This window comes from Amblyraja radiata, chromosome 29, assembly GCF_010909765.2.
Source record: "Amblyraja radiata isolate CabotCenter1 chromosome 29, sAmbRad1.1.pri, whole genome shotgun sequence".
Taxonomy (NCBI): domain Eukaryota; kingdom Metazoa; phylum Chordata; class Chondrichthyes; order Rajiformes; family Rajidae; genus Amblyraja; species Amblyraja radiata.
This window is the reverse complement of record NC_045984.1, coordinates 22,646,117-22,672,189: the sequence shown is the minus strand read 5'-3', so window position 1 is coordinate 22,672,189 and position 26,073 is coordinate 22,646,117. Positions and strand designations below refer to the sequence as shown.

General features: G+C 44.1%; 1 protein-coding gene across 4 annotated transcripts; it reads left to right on the top strand.

Annotated features, from left to right (window-relative positions):
* The first annotated feature begins 980 nt into the window (after nucleotides 1-980).
* On the top strand, nucleotides 981-25,511 carry mbd3 (methyl-CpG binding domain protein 3). Of its 4 annotated transcripts, none has more exons than XM_033046869.1 (8): nucleotides 981-1,235; nucleotides 7,478-7,576; nucleotides 8,342-8,495; nucleotides 10,565-10,702; nucleotides 14,238-14,328; nucleotides 19,365-19,542; nucleotides 22,155-22,289; nucleotides 24,760-25,511. In XM_033046869.1, the coding sequence occupies exons 1-7, from the start codon at nucleotides 1,126-1,128 to the stop codon at nucleotides 22,282-22,284; spliced, it is 900 nt and encodes a 299-aa protein (XP_032902760.1). In that variant the 5' UTR covers nucleotides 981-1,125; the 3' UTR covers nucleotides 22,285-22,289; nucleotides 24,760-25,511. The 4 variants fall into 4 exon arrangements, with proteins under 4 accessions (XP_032902760.1, XP_032902762.1, XP_032902761.1 ...); XM_033046868.1 differs by having other exon boundaries at nucleotides 1,005-1,235; nucleotides 8,342-8,501; XM_033046871.1 differs by lacking the exon at nucleotides 7,478-7,576.
* The last annotated feature ends 562 nt before the right edge of the window (nucleotides 25,512-26,073 follow it).

The window sequence follows — 26,073 nt, the reverse complement described above, 5'->3', positions numbered from 1 at the left end:
GGGGGGGAGGGGGAGAGAGGAGGGGGGGAGAGGAGGAGGGGGGAGAGGAGGAGGAGGGGAGTGCGGAGAGGAAGGAGGAGGGGGGAGAGGAGGGGGGGCTGAGAGAGAGGAGGGGGGGGAGAGCCGGAGAGAGGGGGGGGAGCAGAGAGGAGGGGGGGAGAGAGAGGAGGGGGGGGAGAGAGAGGAGGGGGGGAGAGAGAGGAGGGGGGGAGAGAGAGAGAAGAGGAGGGGGGGAGAGAAGAGCGGAGGGGGGGAGAGAGAGGAGGGGGGGGGGCGAGAGAGGAGGGGGGGGAGAGAGAGGAGGGGGGGGGCAGAGAGAGGAGGGGTGGGGGGAGAGAGAGGAGGGGGGGGGAGACGAGAGGAGGGGGGGGAGGAGAGAGAGGAGGGGGGGGAGAGAGAGGAGGGGGGGCGAGAGAGAGGAGGGGGGGGAGAGAGAGGAGGGGGGGGCGAGAGAGAGGAGGGGGGGGAGAGAGAGGAGAGGAGGAGGGGGGGAGAGAGAGGAGGGGGGGGAGAGAGAGGAGGGGGGGAGAGAGAGGAGGGGGGGGAGAGAGAGGAGGGGGGGGAGAGAGAGGAGGGGGGGGCAGAGAGAGGAGGGGGGGAGAGAGAGGAGGGGGGAGAGAGAGGAGGGGGGGAGAGGAGAGGGGGGGAGAGAGGAGAGAGGAGAGAGGAGAGGGGAGGGGGGGAGAGAGAGGGAGGGGGAGAGAGAGGGGAGGGGGAGGAGAGGGGAGGGGGAGGAGAGGGGAGGGGGAGGAGAGGGGAGGGGGAGAGAGAGGGGGGTGGATGCAAGGGCTACTTGAAGTTAGAGAAACCAATACTTATTTGTAAGCTGGAGTAACTCAGCGGGACAAGCAGCATCTCTGCAGATAGACTGCAGTTGCTGGTGTGTTGACACCAAAGATTGACACTGCAGTCGCGCACTATTTCGATTGGCGGATGGAGGTGGCGCGGCCGCGGGGTGTGGCGCGGCGGGCGGAGTGCGACGCGGAGGGTTGGTTGGGCGGGCGGGAGGAGACGGCGGTGGCGGTGGCGGTGGCGGTCGGTCGGTCGGTCGCCGTTAGTTTCTCCACTGGGACGCGGGGCGGCGACGGCGGCTTCGCGGCCCACGGACTCCCCGCCACCCTGGAGATGGAAAGGAAGCGGTTCGAGTGCTCGGCGCTCCCGTCCGGCTGGAAACGGGAGGAGGTGACTCGCAAGTCGGGGCTGTCGGCGGGCAAGAGCGACGTCTACTACTACAGGTGAGCGGCCGGCGCTGCCGCTGCCCCCGGCGGGACCGGCACCGGGACTGGGGAGAGCGGGAAGGCCAGGCCCAGGCCCCACCCTGCCCCAGCTCCAGGCCGGGGACCAGGGAGGGAGGGGCGGGCTGGATGGTTCCAGCCCCCGTGAGAGAGGGCCTGACCGGGCCCTGGGCAGCAGCAGCAAGGAGGGAGGGAGGGAGGCTTCACTCTGCCCCAGGCGGGTGGTAGGCCGAGCAGGACCGGGCAGCAGCAGCAAGCAGGGAGGGAGACCTCACCCTGCCCCGGGCGGACACACTGTACCCCAGGGAGGGAAGCGGCTGTCCGTCCCCTGCCCCGGGCCTCGGGAGGCTGCCCGTCCCAGACCGGGCTGACGCCGGCTCTCCCCGCAGAGAGTGAGGGAGGTAGGGTGGGCTCCCAGGCCCTATGTGGGTTAGTTAGGGCTTCGTACCCGTCCATCCATCCCTCCCTCCATCCCTCCCAGCCCCGGGCAGGGGGGCTGTACTCGACCTGTCCTTACTTTGGGCCCCAAGAACTGACGGCTCCCAGGCCCCTCGGCCCCTTTACCCTGCCCTGGGACTCTTCCCCCCCCCTAGTTGGTAGTTGCCCTGGGCCCATGGCGGGATGGGCTCAGAGCCGGTGGGAGAAGTGGCCGAGCCTGGGGTTACCCGTCCCCGCCTTATTCCAGGTCCAGACCCCCGTCCCCGGGATGCATGACCGAGTCTCCTTCCACCCGAAGTCTTGAACAAAAGCCCAGAGACCCGGACGTCACTCCCTCCCCTTCAGCATGTGTGGTGCCGGCCCGGCGCTGGTATTATTTTCGAGCCGAAGATGATGTGTGGCAGGCACGCCGGTATATTTGGGGGGGTATTTGTTTCTTGGGGAAAGGCCACCATCGTTAGCAATAACATCCAGCACTTGCAGCCGCTGTGCCAGGGCTTATCGTGGTAAATCAATGTAAAATTAAAACCCTTTACCCTGTTGACACCATTTTTATTGTTGTACGTTGAAAACAGTGCCAGCAGCGGTTTTACACGTGGCTGTCGCGTTCATATTGTGTTTGGACTTGAAATATTTTATAACTTTCAGGAAAATAAGTCTCCCCCTTACACATGTGATTATGCATTAAGACCTGCTGGATTGATGGGATAATTTGACGCGGGAATTTTCAGGGTTGCTTTTAAGTTAAATATATAAACAGCAGAATGGTTAGTAGAAATTCAGATTTGTTAGACTGTTGTTTTGTAATATGCAAAGGTAGACAAAAAAAAGCTGGAGAAACTCAGCGGGTGAGGCAGCATCTATGGAGCGAAGGAATTGGCGACGTTTCAGGTCGAGACTCCAATATGCAGGTAGTGTAGTATGCAGGTAGTTTTTTGAGAGACACAAGGAACCACAGGTGCTGGTATCTTGTGTAAAACACAAAGTGCTGGAGTAACTCAGCAGTTCATGCAACATCTCTGGGGGACATGGATAGGCATTGGGTCGGGAGATTTTGAGACTAGGATTTTAGTTCCATTTGTGGCCATGTTGATCATATCATTAATGCGAGTACAACTTTTAAAAAGTTTGCCTACATGAAAGATATCCAGTAATAAGGTGTAGTAACTTATTTGTAGTAACAGGCAGCATCTCTGGAGAGAAGGAATGAGCGACGATTCAGGTCGAGACCCTTCTTCCTCAAGATATCCAGTAATAGCTCTATATAAAAACCCAGAATATTAATCTTAGTTTTATTATCTGTCTCCAGCTCACTCTGAGATTAAGTTAATTGGTTTAGTCTCTACCATTCCCAAGTTCTTTCAATTATTGATTTGTGGCATGACTGATTTTTGTTGGGTATACCAAAATGACTGTCTGGAACCGTGCTCCAAAGTGATGTTTGTGATCCGAAGGCAGTGTCTTTGACAGTGCAGTGTAGGGCTGAAATTTGAAGAAAAGGTGTCAGGAGTGATATCAATTGCAATTTAATTAACTAGGATTTAAGTTTTCTAAAAATTGTAAAAGTTTTCTTATAATTGTAAATTCCTATTGTTGATTTATTGCCTAATTTGCTAAATCTGTGGTGAGCTAAGTGCCTTTTTTAAGATGCTGGGTTCCATCTGACTAATATCATGAGTAGTTGGTCGTGAATTTGGATCCACTATAGAGATCTGAGCAAATATCTTAGTAGATACACACATCTTTGAGCTAAGGTGAGACTGACAGATGTGCCACCTTCCAGATGATATGTTAGCTACAGCCCTGAATGTGTTATCCAATAGCTATAAACGATCCAATGACACTATTATGGAAATTAGAGTGTCCTTGGTTCCTGACAAATATTTATCTTTAATTTAACCTCAGTTTATTTGGCTATTATCACATATTTTTAGCGGTGTCTTGCTGTGCACAAATAAACAGCCATTTGTTTCTTACCACAAGCTCATGTTCTGAGGTTATGTTGCCAGAACATTAGGATGCTTTCCCAATGCATAATGGTATCTGTAATGTAGAATAGTAGAAAACGTGCAACGTACAATATGCTCATGATGAATGTGATGCCTACCTACACTCATCCCATTCCCGACAATAAACCCTTACCCCTTTTTGCCTTTCCTAACATTTCCCATTAAACAGTGTAATAGTATCTATCTCCATCACCACCTTACTCCCACCACCTTAAACTTATTCCTCAGATCTTTCTTAAATTTCTCCCTTTTCATCTTAAACATGCCCTTTAGTCTGGGCTCCCCTGCTCTCATGGAAGGGGAGATTCTGACAATCTATCGTATCTATGCCCTCATAATTTCAAGATTCTATAAGGTCGCTGTTCAACCTCTAATGTTCCAGTGTGAATAAAACCAGTTTAACCAATCTCTTTATAACTAAAGGATCCTGGTGAATCTCTTCTGTTCCCTCCCCAATGCTTGCACATCTTCCTGTTATTTGTAAAGGATTTATTTTCAGACTGGAGGGAAGTTTAGTTTAGAGATACAGCATGGAACCGGGCCCTTGGGCCCACTAGGTCCACAACGATCCCTAATCACCCATTCACATTAGTTCTATATTTTCTCCAGTGAACAGTGGAGCTCCCCAGTTGTTAGACATTGGTTTTCTTTTATGACTTTGCCGTGCGTATACAAGGTGCAATTTCAAATCTGCAGATGATGCACAAGTTAGTAATTGTGAAGTATATAGGATTAGAATTTAAGGCAAATATATTTAGGTTGGTGACAGATGAAATTTAACACTGAAAAGTATGGCTTGTTTACATTTCGTAGCAAGATTGTCAAGAGATATAGTGAACTAGAAAGCATAATGAATGGGATACGAGAATAAGGTGACCCATTTCGTGCCACACGTTAGGAAGATGAGAGACCACGGTATCAAAGGGCAGATACTAGCATGGATAGCAGGTTGGCAGGACGGCAGAACAAAAGAGTGGCAATAAAAGGGGCTTTTTCTGGTTGGTTGCCAGTGACTAGTGGAGTTCCGCAAGGGTCGTGCTGCGGGCCGCTACTCTTCACGCTGTATGTTAATGATTTGGACGAGTGGATTGAAGGCTTTGTGGCAAAGTTTGCGGATTATACAAAAATAGGTAGAGGGGCAGGTAGTGTAGAGAAAGCAGGGACTCCGCAGAATGACTTGTACAGGTTGGGAGAATGGGCAGAGAAGTGGCAGATGGAATATAGTGTAGCAAAGTGTGAAGTCATGCATTTTGGTAGTAGGAATAAAGGCGTAGACTATTTTCTAAATGGGATGAGAATCCAGAAATCGGTGGTGCAAAGGGACTTGGAAGTGCTGGTGCAGGATTCCCAAAAAGTTAGTCTGCAAGATTAGTAAAGAAAGCAAACAACGCTAGCATTTTTTTTCAAGAGGGCACGTATACAAAAACAGGGCCGCATTTGGAATATTGTTAGCAATTTTGGGCACCATATCTGAGGAAGGGTGTGCTGGCTCTGGAGAGGGTCCAGAGAAGGTTTACAAGAATGATCCCAGGAATAAGTAGGTTAACCTATGTCGTTTGTCGGCATTGGGCCTGTACTCGTTGGTGTTCAGAAGAATATGGGGGGGGGGGGGGCGGGGGGCTCATTGAAACATATAGAATAGTGAAAGGCTTGGATGGAGTGGAAGCAAATACTAATTCATTCAAACGGTCTGAAAGTGTCACTTAGTCAGGGGTAAATGGATGGTAGTTGAAAGTGGATATTTCCTGATTGTTCTAGACATTTTCAGTGGCAGTGTGGTACCCATAACCCCTCCTTTTAAAACCCTGCTCTTGCTGATTACAATATGGTTTTTCTACAAAACAATGTATAATTGTCAGAATTATTGCGTTTTGGACAAATGCCACCATTTATAAGGACAAAAAGTGATTGTGTTAATTTTACGTCTTATTTTAAGTGTAGGCTGAAAAAATAAGTATATGTGAATATAACCTGTGAGAATTTATATTTTCAAAATGGTGTGTTGTAGAAAGGTAAAATGACTATTTTAATTGACGAATTTTCACATTTATAACAGAAGTAACATGATTTCCTCTTTTGGCGGGTGGGGGAAAGGTGATTGTGGAGGACCTAGTTGACACTTTAGTCAACACAGAAAAGCGCAAAGGCACAAAGTTAAAATATTCTGAACCAGTAATTGACACAGTACAAATGTGTGCCTTTGTATAGCACTATTTTAATATTGTAAAGTGATGGATTTTTTATGCTTTGTGTAATTTGGACCTGTTAGAGGTCTCTATTAACTGTGATTTAAATAGCCAATCACCAGAGAGATGTTTTTAGCACTTTGCTTTCTTTTGCTACCCCTTTCCCCTCTAATGTGTTATGATACCCATCTTTTCTACCAAATTCCAGATCATCTTCAAAAGCACAGTGTGCACAAGATTCTACTATTGTAATTCATTTCCAGTGCTGTTAAACTCTAGACCTTCAGTGTTGCTGCAGATCTGGATCCCAAATCCTCACCTGTTGGGCAAAAAATTCTCCAAATGCCCCTATTCTCCAAAATTAAAAAAAAAAAAATTTCTACCTAACTCTAACCATTGTTTCTGCATCCCCCAAATACCTCACTGTTTCAGAATACAAAGTGCTTTATTTGTACTCTGAAATTTCAAAAATGCATGTTAAATTGGATATGGTGAGTTTATAACAATTAAGATTGATATACAGTATCGTGAAATATTATTTAAGTGAGATTTAAAGACAGCACAGCATATTCCCAGTTGTTAATACATTGGCTGGTTCACCTTGCAGTACCATGTAAAATAGACTTTTGGGCTTGATATTTTATTTTGCTGAACCTTTCTGTAGTTGCTATCCTTTGCTAACTCCGGCTGTCAGTTTGCTCTGCAATAGATTGAAGTTTACAACTCATGACTGGGAATTCATGACTGGGTTGTAAATGTGGTGGTGAAAGCACAAAATGGAGACCATTCGGTCCATTTGCTATTTGCAAGAGCAATCCAGATACTCCCATTCTCCTGTCTTCCATGACTGCCACTTTTTTCCCTTCCAAGTACATATCACAAATTATCTCTTGAACATAATGATTAAACCTGCCCTCTGCCAATCCCATTCTATGAACTGTCCATTCTAGGTCCAAGCCACTCACATTATAATTTTTTTAAATTTCTTCCTTGTGTCACTTTTAGTTCTGGTGCCAGTCACCTTTATTTTATATCCTCCGTTTCTTAATTAAATTGGACAGTTTGTGCGTTTAGCTTCTGTGCATAAAATATAAACAATCTACAGGGGTATTAAAAATGAGAATTATAGTATAGTATCAGTAGCTATGACTAATTTACTCCATCAGAAAGTTTCTTAATTTTTGTCAGGTCATTCATAGTAAGTAATTTTCAGCATTTGAAGTCTTGCTGAGACAGTGACAGACAATGGATGAAAGTTCAAGATCATGCTTCTTGATAACGTATGCAGGTCTCATCTTGAAATTAATTTCTGGTGAGTAGGAAGCCCAAATGCACCTAACTACGATCATTATAGATCTTAGATACATTGGGGGGAATTGGGTTGGTTAATGGAGATGATATCAGGCAAAAGAATAGTTAATACATGTTTTATTAACTTCAGTTGTCATTAAAACTACTAATAGTCCAAACCCTTTGTGTCTGAAGTGGTAGCATTTTAAAGTTTGAGAGTTATCTCAGTGAAGGTGATGAAGTGGGAAGAATTCAGAATGCTTAATTATGTTCCATTTCCATCCCCCATTTTAAATTGTGTTTCTCCCCTCTTGTTTAGGTTGCCAGTACATCACGCACCATTCCCTGGCCAAGAAGAGAGACAGGTGATCTGCTACCAGGCCTCTGCCAATGTAGCTCTTGAGCTGTCCAATAGGAGGTGCGTGAGAGACCTTTTTCTTCCCCATGGGGAAGCGTGTGACACCTTCTCCTTCTCTAGTGTGATTGAGATCAGGAGATTGGTATGTGGGGATCATGGGTCCAAACAACTAACACAGTAGAAGTTCTAGAGTTTATGGCACTGCGGAAATATCAACACAAATTTTAAATTAAAAAAACCTCAATTGTATTATACATTTTCCCCTTTGTTTCTCCCCACCCCTCCCACTGCGCTGTTCATCTTTCTTGCTGAAAAAAAATGCATTCTGCTTCCAGACCTCTGTCAATGCTGCTGTATAACCAGTTGCTTGGAAGTCTGTGCAAATAGCAAAAAGGGCACTTTTTTTTCTCTTCCCTGCCCTTTGGAGAAGCTCTTAACCATTATTTTGCTTAGCTATGTTCTTGTGTGAAAAGTGCAATGCTCCAAAGTGTACTGCCGTGCCATGCCAAATGGTTAATTTTAGTGATGCCCCTTAAGTAGATTCTGCATTCCCTTGGATGGTCATGACTGTTCCCTTTAACTGTATTGAAAACTGGATAATAAAACATTTGATTATAACACCTGTATCACTTTAAATAGGTTGCTGTTTATTTGACTGGTAGTGCTGAATGATGATTTCATTAGTATGTCTACATTACCTGTGCGTGTGTATGTACCATGTTAGTATGTTTTAGTATCTTTATGAAAATTGATTATTTTGAAAAATAAATGACGATGTTTAATAATGCAATAAGAAACGCTCTTTTTGCGGTTGCATTATTCTAGCCCAAGTGGAAAAAAGTTCAGAAGCAAGCCACAGCTTGCACGTTATCTGGGGAACTCCATGGATCTAAGCAGCTTCGATTTCCGAACCGGGAAAATGCTCATAAGCAAACTGAATAAGAACAGACAGAGACTGCGCTTCGATTCTGCCAACCAGGTCAATGTATTTAAGTTTTCGGCATTTGCACCAGTTGATTGTATTACACAACAATTTGAAGAATGGTCCGCATAATTTGTTCGCAGTATTATTAGCCCAAGTGGTATTTGTCTTACGATCAGAACCAAAATGGACTTCATGATTGTATGAAACACCAAGAGCTGGAGTAACTTAGCAGTCAGGCAGCATCTGTGGAGGGAATGTCCAGTCTGAAAAAAGTGTACCAGCTCAGAACGTCATGTCCATTCCTTCCAGAGATACTGCCTGACGTGCTGAAGTCTTCCAGCACTTTGATTTAGGCAAAATTCCACCATCTGCAGCGCCTTGCGTCTCCATGATTGTCCATCTGTCCAAGCGTACAACATTTAATTAGTTCATTTTAGTGAGTGGGTTCAGTGATTTGAACGTGGCATGTCTTGGAGACTTTCCAGGCATCTACCAATGTTGATAGAACAGCCAGTTGGTTGGTTAGCATGATACCTGGACACATTTATTTTTGCTGTGATTCCTGGCCATCACTTTGTATTATTAAGATTGACCGTGCTGATTTTGAAAGTCGGACCTCTTCAATCATGTGTAATCTGATATCACTGGTGGAAATGCCTGGGGAAATAAGAATATCAGCTCGCAATGTATTTTACAAATGATAATGATTTATTTGTCATTGGTGCTTGCTCCTTTCTTTGGGATGAATAATATTACTGAACTGATAGTCCAGTGTTTAATTTTCCATGACAATAGTCATATTGCAAGTTCCCTTTCTCTATTATAACTTCTGGTGTTGGCTGCCAATTTGAGTTAAAACATTTGGAAATGCAAAATGTGGAACTTAAGCACTAAAATTGCTGAAATTAATTGAACTGAAATTCTAAAGTTTTACTCCTCGGCATAGATATAAAAGTAGATCAGTATCTTTTTTTTCCGACTATATTTGAAAAACTAAGTCTAAACAGTATAATTTTCAATGTGGTAAAGGTTTCGATGTGACAATGGTGTGGACAATTTTGTTTTGAGCCTACGAATTCTATGGTGGATTTGCTAGATTTCTTGAAACTGGGTAGCAGGAAAATGGTGTCTACTTGATTGTTGCAGATTAAATCGTTGTCCGACAACTGTCATGTGTGTAGTGATGTGAAAAGTATCGATGGGAGACTATTTTAGCATTGCCCATTATACTGACCGTCAATAGTGAATGGCTTTTGATTTGTAAATATACAGTTTGTCAGATTGCCATTAATAATGCACAATGGCATCAGTTGCAAACTTACAAAATGTTTTTTAGAATGGTTATTTAATTGATGTAAAAGATTAAATAAACATGCATAGATTAAAAGCAATTAGTGAGCTAAACCTGATCTGTTTGACCAGGGAGTGGCCCATCGGAGCAGATCAAAAATCTCTGCCTTCACATGGCAAGCACCATCTTCAAGGTCAATTTCTTTTAGTTTAGATTGGAGATAGATGGGAACTAGCCTTCGGCCCATTGTGTCCACGCCAATCATCACTAACCTGTTCACATAAGTTCTGTTATCCCTCTTTCTCTTCCACTCTTTTTGGTTTACTGGCCACATCTCAAGGTTAACAAGGTTGCTCCAATTTGATGGCAATGTGGGGCAACCACATTTATGACTGCTTTTGTCTACACATTATGCAACAGAGGTCTAACATTTGGGGGGGGGGGGAGTAAAAATTAATGGAGTTGGGCTTTGAAATTAGTCGAGAGAATATTTGACTGACTTGCGTCCTTTCCTGGAAAAAGTGAAAATGTTCAAATTAACTGCAGAATCCCAGAGCACTCAAAAATAAATCATTATCTCTGGAAAATGCAATACTGCTGATCTCCCCATATAATAGTTTGATGTAGTAGTATTAGAAAACACTCGATACATGTAATGAATTATAAATATGCAGCATGTAGCATTCTAAAATTGTAGATTATATTTTTCATGTTGTAAATTATTTCTGGATTCTAACGAAATATGTTCAGTAGAATATTGTCAAAAATGCCAAGCCCGTTGCGGTTATCTAATTATAAAATTATATACTCAAGAACGTATTATTTTTTACAGGGCAAACCAGATCTGAACACTTCACTCCCTGTTAGACAGACGGCATCAATTTTTAAGCAACCAGTCACTAAAGTTACCAACCATCCCAACAACAAAGTAAAAATGGATCCACAGAAAGCTGTGGAGCAGCCACGGCAGGTATCTGATATTTAATAATGTATTGTCAGGGCTCGAAATTAGTGGTTGCCCGGGTGCCAATGGCAACTTACAGTCCCGCCGGGCAACCTAAAAGCCATGCCATTTTGCCCGGCTTGGCAAGCAACCGGGAAACCTAGCGTTTAATTCTGAGCGGGGCCTCCTATCTATTTCTCTCTGTCAATCTCCGTCTCTGCCCGCCATCTGGGTCTCGGGTCTCCGCTCGGCTCTCGAGTCTTGGGTCTCCGCTCGGCACGGCTGGCCGCCTTATACATGCGCACTGCCACGGCCAGCACATCATCGAACGTGGTTGTGAGCCCCTGCACATGCGCACTGCCACGGCAACTGGTCGGCGTCGGCCACTTTCTCCCTCCCTTTGCATTGTGGGAGTTCTGGCCGCCATTGCTGTCAGGTCGCTGAAAAACAACGCAGAATCATTCCCTGGAGTAACTCTTGCTTCTTGGTTTCCTGATCCTCCAAAAATATTCGAAATGGAATTTAAACTGGTGAACCCACCACCACCAAACTCCAAACTCTGAAAAATAACAGCCTATTGCATTTTATCTGTTTATTTATTGTGTATATATATATATGGTCTATAGTATATAGACACACTGAACTTTTATCTCCTGTTCTGTATTATGTTTACATATTCTATTGTGCTGCAGCAAGCAAGAATTTCATTGCCCTATCTGGGACACATGACAATTTTTTGTATGTTGGAAAATAAAATATAGTGGCACAGCTGGTGGACTTGCTGCCTCACACGCCAGAGATCTGTGTTCGATCCTGTTCTCGGGCACTGTCTGCACATTCGTCTGTTGAATTTGCACATTCTCCCTGCAAGCGTGTGGGTTTCCTCCCACATCCCAAAGACGCATTGGCTTTGTAGGTTAACTTGTTTCTGTAAAATTGCCCCTAATGCGCAGGGAGTGGGTGAGGAAAGTGGGATAACAGAACTTGTGTGAATGGGTAGACAAAAATGCTGGAGAAACTCAGCAGGTGAGGCAGCATCTATGGAGCGAAGGAAATAGGCAACGTTTAGGGTCGAGACCCTTCTTCAGACTGATGTGTGGGTGCGAGGGGGGGAGCAGGAAGAAGAAAGGAAGAGGCGGAGACAGTGGGCTGAGGGAGAGCTGGGAAGCGGAGGAAAAAGTAGGGACTACCTGAAATTGGAGGTCAATGTTCATACCGCTGGGGTGTAAACTGCCCAATAGGCGACGTTTCGGGTCGAGACCCTTCTTCAGACTGATGTCGGGAGGGGTGGGGGGCTGGAAAAAGAAAGGAAGAGGCGGAGACAGTAGGCTGTGGGAGAGCTGGGAATGGGAGGGGAAGGAGGGAGAAAGCAAGGACTACCTGAAATTGGAGAAGCCAATGTTCATACCACTGGGGTGTAAACTACCCAAGCAAAATATGAGGTGCTGTTCCTCCAATTTGCGGTGGGCCTCACTCTGGCCATGGAGGAGGCCCAGGAAAGAGGTAGGATTCGGAATGGGAGGGGGAATTGAAGTGTTGAGCCACCGGGAGATCAGGTGGTTATTGCGAACTGAGTGGAGGTGTTGAGCGAAGCGATCGCCAAGCCTGCACTTGGTCTCACCGAGGTTGATCATACGCTGAATAACCATATTTTTGTTTGGAAGTGGAAAGAGATAATAGAAATTGCATTCATTGCAACGTGTAAAAAGAGATGAGATACTGTATTGTAATTTTGTTGCATGTCATTGTGGTATATATCATGTCTTGATTGGTGAATATGTTTAGTTTGTGACTTTATTTGAAGCAGAAATAATATGTGAATGCTTCATTGACCATAATTCCGACTGGTAACTACGCACTTCGTCCGAGCACATTATCGCACACGTCATGCAAGCAGGCTTAAATGACCACCTAAACTGTCATTTGGCAACCTAAAAAGCTGCCGAGGTTGCCCGGCTGGCAACAGGGAAAAAAAGTTAAGCGAGAGCCCTGTAGATTGCTGCAAATTTAATGCAGCATCACTTATGATCGATCTTAATTTTATAAATATTTGACTGTCTTTATTTGTTTTCTCTTGATACCTTGTCACCTGCCCCCAGTTTAAACGTAGCAATCTTCCGGTACATTTATAAAAATGTGGATTCTTCGTACATCAGAAAGTGTTGGCAGGTTAATTGATCATGCATTGTTTAAGCTCAATTCTGACCATGTCCACTTTTTATAACATAGGACAGTGCAGAATAAGAATGAGCCCGTTAGCCCATAATATCTGTGCTGAACATGACATCAAGGCGAACGTTCATCAGCCTGCACATAGAAACATAGGTGCAGGAGTAGGCCATTCGGCCCTTCGAGCCTGCACCGCCATTCAATATGATCATGGCTGATCATCCAACTCAGTATCCCGTACCTGCCTTCTCTCCATACCCCCTGATCCCTTTAGCCACAAGGGCCACATCTAACTCCCTCTTAAATATAGCCAATGAACTGGCCTCAACTACCTTCTGTGGCAGAGAGTTCCAGAGATTCACCACTCTGTGTGAAAAATGTTTTTCTCATCTCGGTCCTAAAGGATTTCCCTCTATCTTAAGCTGTGACCCCTTGTCCTGGACTTCCCCAACATCGGGAACAATCTTCCTGCATCTAGCCTGTCCTACCCCTTAAGAATAATCCATATCCCCCCCCATTCCCTGCCTACCCAAAGGTCTCTTAAATGCCACTACTGTATGTGCCTTAACCACCACTCCCAGCAATGCATTCCAGGCACCCACCACCCTCTGTGGGGGAAGGGGAGGGGCCATTTGCCCTGCACATCTCCTTTAAACTTCGCCCCACTTAACGCCATGCCCCCTAGTATTTTATTTTAACCCATTCTGGGGAAAAAACGTTCTGACTGTCTACTATATCTATGCCTCTCATAATTTTATATCCATCTATCAGGTCAGCCTCCAGCTTTTGATGGAAACAGGTGCAATGGCCAAAGGGTCCATGCTGACCATCAATTCACACTTGTTTAAGAAAGAACTGCAAATGCTGGAAAAATCGAAAGTAGACAAAAAAGCTGGAGAAACACAGCGGGTGAGGCAGCATCTATGGAGCGAAGGAATAGGCGGCGTTTCGGGTCGAGACGCTTCTTCAGACTGTTGTGTGATACCAATTTTGCATCCACTCCTTGTGATCCAAGGGCAATTTACAGAGACCAATTAACTTGCACCCACATGTAGAAGCACACAGAGGAAACCCACAGCGTGAATAGGCAAACTCCACACAGACAGCACCAGAGGTCAGGATTGAATGCAGGTCTCTCATGCTGTGAGACAGCAGCCATACCTGTGCTGCCCTTTTGCAAATGCAATGTATTTGGGAGGCATATTGGAAAGTTCCATATTATACCTTTGCTGATTTAAGCATAGAGATAAGGAGAGCTAGTTTTCAAATGTTTTCCTTTTTGGTAACCAACTATTTCATTTCAATATATGCTTCATTAATTGTAATGGTTCTGTTTAAGGTAATCATGCACGTTTGTTTTAAATTATGGTAAATTATCTTTAATTTTTCTTAGTTATTCTGGGAGAAGAAACTTACTGGATTGAATGCCTTTGATATTGCAGAAGAAATTATCAAGACTATGGATCTACCTAAAGGTTTACAAGGCAAGCACAAATTTTAATATCAATACCTACTTATTTTGTGTTAGAATACATTTTTGAAAATGTTTTGGAAGAAATTTTTTGTTTGGTTTGCTTGGGGCCACGCCTATCTGAAAGGCATTATTGTTTGAATCGAGCCTCATTTGGCATTTCATGCACTAATCCTTGGTGTTCTGGCATAAGTGAGTATGCTGCTGTCGGAGCCAGATTATAGCTATCCGACACCAGGCTCCAAGATTATTTATTTTCCTGCCTGCTCCTGTGCTTCTGGAAGCTTGCTCTTCTCATTGATGATCGCCGTATTCTGGCCACTGTTGGTTTGTACAGAACAGATAACCCTGGACATTTATTTTCTTTCATCACATGGTAGCAGAACTACAACATGGAGCAGACATAGGCTGCACAGATCGTGGCTGATCTGATCATGGCCTCTGTCTCTCTTTCCTGCTTCTTGTTTGTCTTTTCTATACTCTAATTCCATCAATCCCTACCTTGAATGAATTCAAACAGCTTTCACAATTCTCTGGGGTGCATTTCTGAGCTTCATACATAGAACCTACAACAGTACAGAACAGGAACATGCCCTTCGGCCTACAATATCTGTGCCGAACATGATGCCAAGTTGAAGTAATCTCATCTTTGCCCTTTTATTCTCTTCCTCTTCAAGGGGGAAATACTTTTCAGGGCCTATCCTGTCTAACTCCCATCTTATAAATTGCAATAATTATAAACTCGGCCTACTCAAACTTTGCTCGAAAAGACATTACCTTCATTCCAGGAAGCAGATAAATCTCCTCCGAGACCAAAACTACATATTACTCCAGATTCAGAAAACATAGAAACATAGAAAATAGGTGCAGGAGGAGGCCATTCGGTCCTTCGAGCCAGCACCGCCATTCATTGTGATCATGGCTGATTGTCCCCTATCAATAAACCGTGCCTGCCTTCTCCCCATATCCCTTGACTCCACTAGCCCCTAGAGCTCTATCTAACTCTCTTAAATCCATCCAGTGACTTGGCCTCCACTGCCCTCTGTGGCAGGGAATTCCATAAATTCACAACTCTGGGTGAAAAAGTTTTTTTCTCACCTCAGTCTTAAATGACCTCCCCCTTATTCTAAGACTGTGGCCCTTGGTTCTGGACTCGCCCAACATTGGGAACCTTTTTCCTGCATCTAGCTTGTCCAATCCTTTTATAATTTTATATGTTTCTATAAGATCCCCCCTCATCATCTGAACTCCAGTGAATACAAGCCTAGTATTTTCAATCTTTCCTCATATGACAGTCCCGCCATCCCAGGGATCAATCTCGTGAACCTACACTGCACTGCCTAAATCACAGGGATGTCCTTCCTCAAATTAGGAGGCCAAAACTGTACACAATACTCCAGATGTGGTCTTACCAGAGCCCTATACAACTGCAGAAGAACCTCTCTACTCCTATACTGAAATCCTCTTGTATGAAGGCCAACATTCCATTAGCTTCCTTCACTGCCTGCTGTACCTGCATGCCAACTTTCAGTGACCGGTGCACAGACACCCAGGTCTCGGCTGTACCTCCCCCATACCTAACCTAACCCCATTGAGATAATAATCTGCCCCCTTGTTTTTGCCACCAGTGGATAACCTCACATTTATCTATATTATACGGCATCTGCCACGCATCTGCCCACTTACTCAACCTGTCCAGGTCACCCTGCAACCTCCTAACATCCTCTTCGCAGTTCACACTGCCACCCAGCTTTGTGTCATCCGCAAACTTGCTAGTGTTGCTCCTAATTCCCTGTTCCAAATCATTAATATATATGCTAAACAGTTGCGGCCCCAACACCGAACCTTGCGGCACTCCACTCGCCACTGCCTGCCTTTCTGAAAAGGACCCGTTCACTCCTACTCTTTGCTTCCTGTCTGCCAACCAATTTTCTATCCATGTCAACACCCTACCCCCCAATACCATGTGCTCTAATTTTAGTTACCAGTCTCCCGTGCGGGACCTTATCAAAGGCTTTCTGAAAGTCTAGATACACTACATCCACTGGCTCCCCTTCATCCATTTTACTTGTCACATTCTCAAAAAATTCCAGTCAAGCATGATTTTCCTTTCATAAATCCATGCTGACTTGGACTAATCCTTTTACTGCTATGCAAATGCTCCATTATTACCTCTTTAATAATTGACTCCAGCATCTTTCCCACCACCGAAGTCAGGCTAACTGGTCTGTAATTCCCCGTTTACTCTCTCGCTCCTTTCTTGAAAAGTGGGATAACATTAGCTATCCTCCAATCCACAGGAACTGACCCTGAATCTATTGAATATTGGAAAATAATCACCAATGCGTCCACTATTTCTAGAGCCACCTCCCTGAGGACCCTGGGATGCAGACCATCATGCCCAGGGGATTTATCATCCTTCAGTCCCATTAGCCTACCCAAAACTATTTCTCGCCTAATGAAAATTTCTTTCAGTTCCTCTACCCCCTTAGATCCTCTGATCTCCAGTACTTCTGGGAGATCGTTTGTGTCTTCCTTAGTGAAGACAGATCCGAAGTACCTGTTCAACTCTTCTGCCATTTCCTTGTTCCCCATAATAATTTCACCTGTGTCTGCCTTCAAGGGACCCACATTTGACTTTGCTATTCTTTTTCCTTTAACATATCTAACATAACATGACAAGCCTACATGATTGGTTCACGGACTTTAGAGTGGACAGGGGAAAGCAACAGTCTGATCAGTTGCTGACCAAATGATTCTCTCCTAATCCTTAAGGAAGATCGACAATAAACCAAAGTCCAGAATTTAATGTCGGTGGTGAAGTTACAATACTAAAGTTTACAATCCAATGAAGTTATTGATGTTGAAGAAAGCTCCCACAAAGATCTAGTGACAAAATTATGTACTTCCTGGTGCTAGTTGCTTAGGCTTCAGCTCAAGAAAGTTAGGACTGATGTTATTATATCCACAGTCAATCAGTTGGGCCTTTAAACTGAATTATTCTCCCAGATGACATACTGGGAAGCAAATGCACATTCCTTCGAAATTTTAACTCTATTCAAAATAATTCAAGGTGGAGATCATTAGAACTGCCAATTAATTACCCAAGCCACCATTCAACAAGATTATAGCTAATCAATGTTTTTTTTTAATATTAAGGAATGCAAGATTAGTACAGGAAAAGGGCACATGATCTTATTCAAAAGTGGAGCAGATGCCAGGAGCCAAATGGCTACTCCCATTTCTTATCGCATGGGTTTAAAGTGGAAGCTGAAATACCAGACTAAAACAAATCGAGAGAACTATAGTGGTCCAAATTTTGTTAGACAAGTAACAGGCAAGTGGTAACAATAGCTTTGTGCGATAAGACTTTAATGACATGTAAGAAGCTCATTTTTTCAGGGATATTTTGCATAGATCACCAGGGGCGCCGGGGGGATGGCTGCGCTGCTGGCAGTCTGTGCGTTTTTTCATTCTTTGTTGTTTTTTAGTGTGTTAAAAGTTTGTTTTAATGATCTTCGGTTTGTTTTATGTGGGGAAGTGGGGAGGGGATCGGGGGAAACTTTTTTTTCAAGCTCTTGCCTTCCTGGAGATGTGATTAATTTTCGGATCACATTCTCCGGGCGCTCTGCGGCCTTCCATCGACGGAGCTGGTAACCTCCTCGGACTGTCGTGAGCCCCACCGCGAGGGCATGGACTTAACATCGGAGCGGATCCCTTGCCTGGGATCGCGACCACCGTGGAATCAACATCAAGGGCTCGCAGTCACGGGTGAGGCAGAGTCGGGAGCTCCAACGTCGCGGAACGTTCAACCAGCCCCGACACGAGGTTCGATCGTCCGGCGCGGGGGAGCTGACATCCCCCCGGTGTGAGAGCTTGATCGCCTCGACACAGAGGGCCCGAATGCCGTCGGCTACGGGAGTCAAGATCGTCCCGTCAACGGGGGCTCGAGGCCCACGACCGAGGAAGAACAGAAGGAAGAGACTTGAACTTTATTTCGCCTTCCATCACAGTGAGGAATGTGTAGGAGTCACTGTGGTGGATGTTCATGTTAAAATGTGTTTTTGAGTGATCTGTTGCTTTTTATTGTATGACTGACCTGGCCAATGAAATTCCTCGTATGTTGCAAAACATACTTGGCGAATAAAGTGTGATTCTGATTCAGATTGGCATAATTTCTAGTGACTGCAAAGATCAATGTTGGAATATGCGATTTATCCTCTGATTTCTTCAGTAAACTGCATAAAGGGAGACAACATAGTTTACAATTTTTGTGTTCTGACCTGACCCCAGATTCCGATCCAATTGCCTCTAACATGTAAACTACTTAATTCTCTAAGTGTATTATGACCTGCTGACTCCAATCTGCTAAATTGGCTCATCCAATTCTCTACTGCCATTTTCTACATTTGTATGCCAATTGCAGGACCATCCTTTCTTTGTCTCTTTTCCCCTTTGGCTATTAATTTTCTAGCATTGTTTTAGATATTTAGACACCGTGGTCAAACATAAACAACTAAAAGATATTTGGAGGGGAAGGTTTAAAATTCATCTATTGAGTCTTGATCATAGAAATTGTCAACAGAAATATCTTAGAAGTTACAAGTGACTTTTTTCTTGCAAATAATGGTGAACCATTTGCATGTTAATTTTTACAATGCAAAGAAACACAGCTTTGATTTTAAAATGTTGTTTCCAAGTTGTCAAGCTGTATGATATTGATTACTTGATGCGCTGGTGAACTTGGGAAGATAGCATTAGAAACAAAATGCTGGTTACTCAGCGGGTCAGACAGCATCTCTGGAGCAAAGGAATAGGTGACATTTCGGGTCGAAACCTTTCTTCAGACTCGGGGGTCTAAAAAACAGTGTTGATCTGAAATGTCACCTATTCCTTATCTCCAGAGATGCTGCCTGTCCTGCTGAGTTACTCCAGCATTTTGTATCTATGGTGTAAACCAGCATCTGCTGTTCCTTTCAACACAAAATTAGAAATGTGGTTCATGAGAAAATTATTAATTACTGAACCTACTGGCTTATTCTTTTGCAGGCGTAGGGCCAGGATGCACAGATGAAACGTTGCTGTCTGCTATTGCAAGTGCTTTACATACTAGTTCTAATCCTATCACCGGCCAACTCTCAGCAGCAGTGGAAAAGAATCCTGGCGTGTGGTTGAATACTTCTCAACCTCTCTGCAAAGCTTTCATGGTCACTGACGAGGATATTAGGTAGGAACACTAACTGTCATGTTTGGTAATTGTCACAGGTAGTGCTATTGAGAGGTTGCAAAGTGAAATCTGGGGCAACTGCATTTAGTTCTCTGTCATGGAAAGTTCTGAATTTGAAAACTTGATCCAATTCATTTGGCATATCTTGTTTAAAAACCTAAGTGGCCTTTTATTCCTGGTGTAAATAGTGAGATTGTTGAAATGTTTCATCCCAGAATGGTGTTGCTATGTTGTGCAGCAGATATTCAAGTCCACCAGGTGCTCTTGTTACTGTAGAGTGACACTGGAATGGATGGCTTGTCTTATGAGGAGATGTTGGAGAGGCCAGGATTACACCTGTTGTAGTTCAGAAGAAGGAACAATGCCGCATCTAAATAAGACCATAAGACATAGGAGCAGAATTGGACAATTTGACCGATCGAGTCAGAGTGATACAGTATGGAAACAGGACCTTCGGCCCAACTTGCCCACACCAGCCAAAATGTCCCAGCTATACTAGTCCCACCTCCAAACCAGTCCTATCCATGTACCTGCTCCAACATTTGATCATGGCTGATCTATTGTTCTGTCTCAACCCCATTCTCCTGCCTTCTCCCAGAAATCTTTAACACCCATACTAATCAAGATCCTATCAATCTTCGCTTTAAAAACACCCAATGACTTGGCCTCCATGGCCTCTTGCCTCCTCGTGGTGTAAGATCCTGATGGATCATATTCATAAGATAGAATTTGGGGAGGATTATTTTTGAACGAATTTAAAACCAGGCAAATTTTAAGGGTTTTGAGTCATTTCCTCAAAAGGACAGTGTAGGTGGAGTCTCTAAGGGAGAGGTATGTTATTGATAAGGAAGGATCTGAAAGGATACTGGGAGTAGGAGGAAGAAGAAAAGGTAGCAGTCAGATATTTAATGCAGGGTAGGCTCTTTACGTGTGTGTGTGTATATATTATATACTAGACCAAGTGCAGACCCGTTGGGTCTGTTCCCCCAACGTGCGGTTGTGGGGGGGGGGGGGAGGTGGCATGCAGCGTCACACACACTAACTATCTCCCCCCCCCCCGCAGTCATGCTAATTACCCCCCTTGCTATTATATTAATATTATTAATTTGCTCCTTTTACCCCATAACCACCCTATCTACTGACGCATAGCCCCCAACTTGCAGTCACATCTACAGAGGGAGGGGGGGAGGGGGGTTAGAGAGCGAGGGCAGAGAGAGAAGTGGCAGAGACACAGAGAGAGGGGCAAGAGGGAGAGGGAGTGGCGAGGAGGAGAAGAGGGAGGGTGGGTGAGGGGGGAAAGGTGGGGGAGGAGAGAGAGGGGGAGAGAGAGGGTGCTGAGAGGAGGGTGAGGTGGGGAGCAGGGAGGGGTGGAGGGAAGAGGGTAGGGGGTGTGGAGGGGAGGGAGGGGGAGGGGAGAGAGAGAGAGAGGGGGGGATGAAAGAGGGGGGGTGTGCTGAGAGGGGGAGGGGGAGAGGTGGGGAGCAGGGAGGGGGAGGGAGGGTGGAGGGAACAGGGTAGGGGTGTGGAGGGGAGGGGGTTTAGGGGATGGAGGGTTGGAGAGGGATAAAAAGAGGGGCGAGAGAGAGGGGGGGGAGAGGGGGGAGACGGGGAAAGGGAGAGAGACGGAGAGAGAAAGAGAGAGGGATAGGGAGAAAGAGAGAGGGATAGGGAGAGAGAGAGAGAGGTGGGGAGAGAGATAGATGGGGAGAGAGAGGGTACCATTTTACCCAAACCCCCCAAACAACCATTTGCAGGCAGTGCTTTTTTCCTCAAACTAACCATATTTTCATTTTCAAATCACATTATGGGTACTCACAGCTGTGGAGACATTTGTTCAGTCATTCAGAGCTCTGATTGAGGCACTCCACTTGCAGAGACTGATTGAGGCACACCACTTGCAGAGACTGATTGAGGCACACCACTTCCTGGTTTTATAGTCCCTCCAGAAGGGGCAGCAGAGAGAATGGGGAATTTTGTAAAAACATTAACATCTCTGTCCTATTTCATCGACGGGAAAAATCCTCGGCACACATGCGGCGGAGGGGGGCTCTGAGCGAGGTGGCCAAAAATGACGGCTGTAGGTGGCGGCGTTCTCTCGGAAATCGCAGCACAGATCGCCAAAACCGGTCAAGAACAGAGTTTTAGTAATATAGATAGATATATATATATGTACTGTCTGACCCACTGAGTGGGACAGGCAGCATCTCTGGAGAGAAGGAATGGGTGGAGTTTCGGGTCGAGACCCTTCAGAAGTCTCGACCCAAAATGTCACCCATTCCTTTTCTCCAGAGATGCTGCCAGAGATGAGTTACTCCAGCATTTTGTCTACCTTTGATTTTTTTTATAATACACACACGCACGCGCGCGCGCGCACACACACTATATATATATATCGGCCTGTGATAACTACAATCTCCTACTGAGTACTGTATCAGAATTATAGTAAGATTTTTTAAGTAATGAAAAAATCTGATAGGACCAGACCATTCAAATCTCAGAAATTGTATGTGGACTCTATCCATGGACGCAATTGAGGGATGCCTCTTATTGTAAAACTGCTATTTGATCAGCCGTGCATTAACTGAGAACATCTCAATTAAAATGTATTGCAGGAAGCAGGAGGAACTTGTACAACAGGTGCGGAAGAAGTTGGAGGAGGCACTGATGGCTGATATGCTGGCACATGCTGAAGAATCTGGAAAAGAGACCGATTTAGTGCAAGATAAAGAGGACGACTTATAGCCAAGGTATCATAAGGATAAAGAAAATCTATGTTTGTAATATTGTGGTAGATATTTACATAGAAACATAGAAAATAGGTGCAGGAGTAGGCCATTCAGCCCTTCGAGCCTGCACCGCCATTCAATATGATCATGGCTGATCATCCAACTCAGTATCCCATCCCTGCCTTCTCTCCATACCCCCTGATCCCTTTAGCCACAAGGGCCACATCTAAGTCCCTCTTAAATATAGCCAATGAACTGGCCTCAACTACCTTCTGTGGCAGAGAGTTCCAGAGATTCACCACTCTCTGTGTAAAAAAAGTTGTATACATGTTGCATAAACCTTGCATAGGGAACTGAGCCAGTAATCCAGAGACCTGGATAAATAGTCTGGCAACAGTGTTCACATTCCACCATGTCGTATGTGGAATTTAAATTTGCTTAATCTGTAATTTGATAAAATGACAATCTTAGTACTGTTACAATTATCACGGACAATAATGAATTGTTTATTTTCTAAAGAAGCACATAATTCTTCGACATTTCCGCCAGCTGCAACATGATATTACAGCTAGGCACACCTTCCCGTCCCCACTGCTTTCTGCGCTTGATGACCCCTTCCCCCCCAATGAATATTGGATTTCTTCATTTCAAGTCACCAGCTTCCCCTCCATTCTTTGCCTGTCTTTCTGATCTACCCATGTCCACTCTCAATACACAGTGGTGGAGCACCAGAAACCCGTGTTCAATCTTGACGATGGGTGCTGTCTGTCTGGAGTATGTACATTCCCCCTGCGAGTTTCCTTTCCGCGTGGGTTTTCTCCGGGTTATACGGTCATAAGTGATAGGAGCAGAATTAGGCCATTCGGCCCATCAAGTTTATTCCGCCATTCAATCATGGCTGATCTATTTCTCCCTTCTAACCCCATTCTCCTGTCTTCTCCCCATAACCCTGACTCCCATACAAATCAAGAATTTATCTATCTACGCCGTAAAAATATCCAATAGGGTATTCGGCTTTCCTACCGCATTCCAAAGATGTGCAGTTTTGTAGGTTGATTGGTTATGTAAAATTGTCCATAGTTTGTAGGATGTGAAACTGGGGTAACATAAACCTAGTGTATGGGTGATCGTTGGTCAGCACGGACTCGATGGGCCGAAGTGTCTGTTTCCAAGCTGTATCTTTAAATTAAACCCAAACATTTTTTCTAAACCCTTCAGCCCCTTAAAACGCAGTTCATTTCCTGTTTTCTATCTCCCACACACTCCTACAGGATCCCTATCCCCTCCAGCCACTGGTCCTGTCTGTCCACCATACTCTCCTTATTTGGTCCCACGCTTCCATTCCTATCAGATTCAAGAATCTGCAGCCGTTTGTTTCTTTATATCCTCCCAGCCTCTGTCACTTTCTTTACCTCTCTCTCCCCTAATCTGACTGTTAATCCATCCTTTGTCACCTGGATCAATCGATCCATCACTTGCCCGCTCTTCCACCCCCCCCCCCCCCTCCCCATACCCCCCTCGCCTCATTATACTAGCTATCTGTCCTCTGCTAGTTCAGTCTAATGAAGGGCCCTGACCTGAAAAGACAACTCTCTATTTCCCTTCACAGATATTGTTCGACCCGCAGAGTTCCTCTAGCAGTTTGTATATTTTTGTTCCAGATTCTAGCACCTCCAGTCTCTTGTCTCTGGTTTTAAACACGTCGGAAGGGAGAGTGTACGCTGGCGCGGTTTAGCTGCCGCTGCTCTCTCTTCACATTGTGTTTTTGATTTTTTTTGTCTTTGGATTGAATTCTGTCTTTAATTTGTGTATTGGTGATGTCTTTATTATTTATTTTACTCCGATTATATGTTTTTTACTCTTGTTAAATTCTGTAAGGTGTCCTTGAGACTTTTGAAAGGCGCCCACAAATAAAATTTATTATTATTATTATTATCTAAGTAAGAATTTCATTGTCCTATCTGGGACATATGACAATAGAACACTCTTGACATCTTATTTACAAATGCTCTCCAAGGGAAGAAATCTTGTCATACTGATCTGGACCAGGTGTGGCTCCAGAACCCTTCCTCTGCCACCTCCTACTTGGTTAACTGGACTGGTCCACCAAGCCACCCACTAATGGATGGGTGTTGCCCATCTCCACAGCTCGAGGGCATGTGGAGATGGGCAACAAATACAGGTTTTGCTGGTTCCACCCACATCCTGAAACATGAATAAAATTCACAGTAATACGTCATTCAGCATCATCTATACTCCACTGGAATTGCGTGATTTAGCTGAGATAGGGACACCTCCCAGAGATGCATTGCTATCCGAATGTAACCAAAATTGTTCAGTAGCAAGCTGGATAATGCCCATGCTAACCTATATGGGCATGGTTATGGATTTACTGAGCCACAACATTGCATGGATTGGCAGCAATTAATATTTGCCCTATCACAATACCTGAGATATTTTCCTGAAATATTATTATTTGCTTCATTGACAGGTTGTTACTAGAATCCAGTATTTTTCAGGGAAGTGTGGACAAAGACCAGTGAAACTATTCGCAAGAATGAGAATCAGTGAATAGTTGAATCATTTTGGAATTTCCACAATCAAACTGGTTTATCATATGTTTGAAGAACTACTTTTCCAGTTTTAAAGTGCTTTTTGTCAGATGGAAACTCATTTGTGATGGGCATGTAGACCATTGCCAGTAATCATTTTTAAACTTGGTTTGTTTTTATATGCACATTTTTTTAAAGCTATGTAAAATATTGTAAAAATTGATATGTGCACGTTGTCTCGTGGTAGGTATCTTATTGTTTGTGGTTTAATCGTGAAATAAGCATACATAATCTTTAGTGACTAAAAGCACTAAAGAATGACTCCAGTATTTCTAGTTTTGTATGTTACCATTCTAGAACATTGCCTCATTAAAGCATTAAGAATGCTTTCTTCAAACCAGAAACTGCATTCATGCATGTTCTGTGAAAAATTGTTTTGAAAATGTTTTATAATGCATGTTTCCAGTTTCTCCCACCATTGATAAGTGTACATTATGTGTAGTGGAACTAAACTGTAAAAGCTGGAATAGCATGTCAATAAATTCTCAATGTCATATGTTTTCTAATTGAACATGATATTTTAAAATATATTGTGAATACATTTAGATTTATGGACGTGTACAGCAGTGTTCTGTTTTAGATTGGGGTGCAACTGCCAAAGAGGCAAAGTAAACTTCTTGTTTATAAACGTTATGGTGAATTTAGTTTTGAAGTATTTAAAATTTCTGTCCTATAGATTTTTTTAAACTTGAGTGATGGATTTTTTTTAGAGGGCAGCTAAAACTAATGAAGCCAAATTTCACAAATTTCAAATCTCCGTAAATTCTGGAGTTGAATAAAGGTCAAATGGATAGGAAAGGTTTAGAGAGATATGGGCCGAATGCGGGCAAATGGAACTAGCTTAGATGGGGCATCTTTGTTAGCATGAAAGTGTTGGGCCACAGAGCCTTTATCGTGTTATATGACTTGAAATCTGTGGATTGGTACATATATGTGTCTTTTTGGGAGGGTGGGAACCTCAGTAATTCATACTTCAACTGTGAATACTAAAATGTAAAGGATGGGATGTTCAGATCATTGTTGTGTCCCACAGTTGAATGCATGGGTCATTCTATAATACCCCAAGGGTCCAAATGTTGGACACTACAATGACAGTTGTATTATATTATAAATAATATGTTTTATCTACCCTTTTTTTTAAACAAAACAATGTTCAAAAAGGAGTTTATAATTTAACATGACTTCATTGACTA

Bases quoted from the DNA above. Each gene is read 5' to 3' on its own strand.
- mbd3 (XM_033046868.1), top strand. From the start codon at position 1,126: ATGGAAAGGAAGCGGTTCGAGTGCTCGGCGCTCCCGTCCGGCTGGAAA. The intron at 1,236-7,477 runs GTGAGCGGCCGG...CCTCTTGTTTAG, and splicing joins AGCGACGTCTACTACTACAG to GTTGCCAGTACATCACGCAC. The intron at 14,329-19,364 runs GCAAGCACAAAT...ATTCTTTTGCAG, and splicing joins TCTACCTAAAGGTTTACAAG to GCGTAGGGCCAGGATGCACA.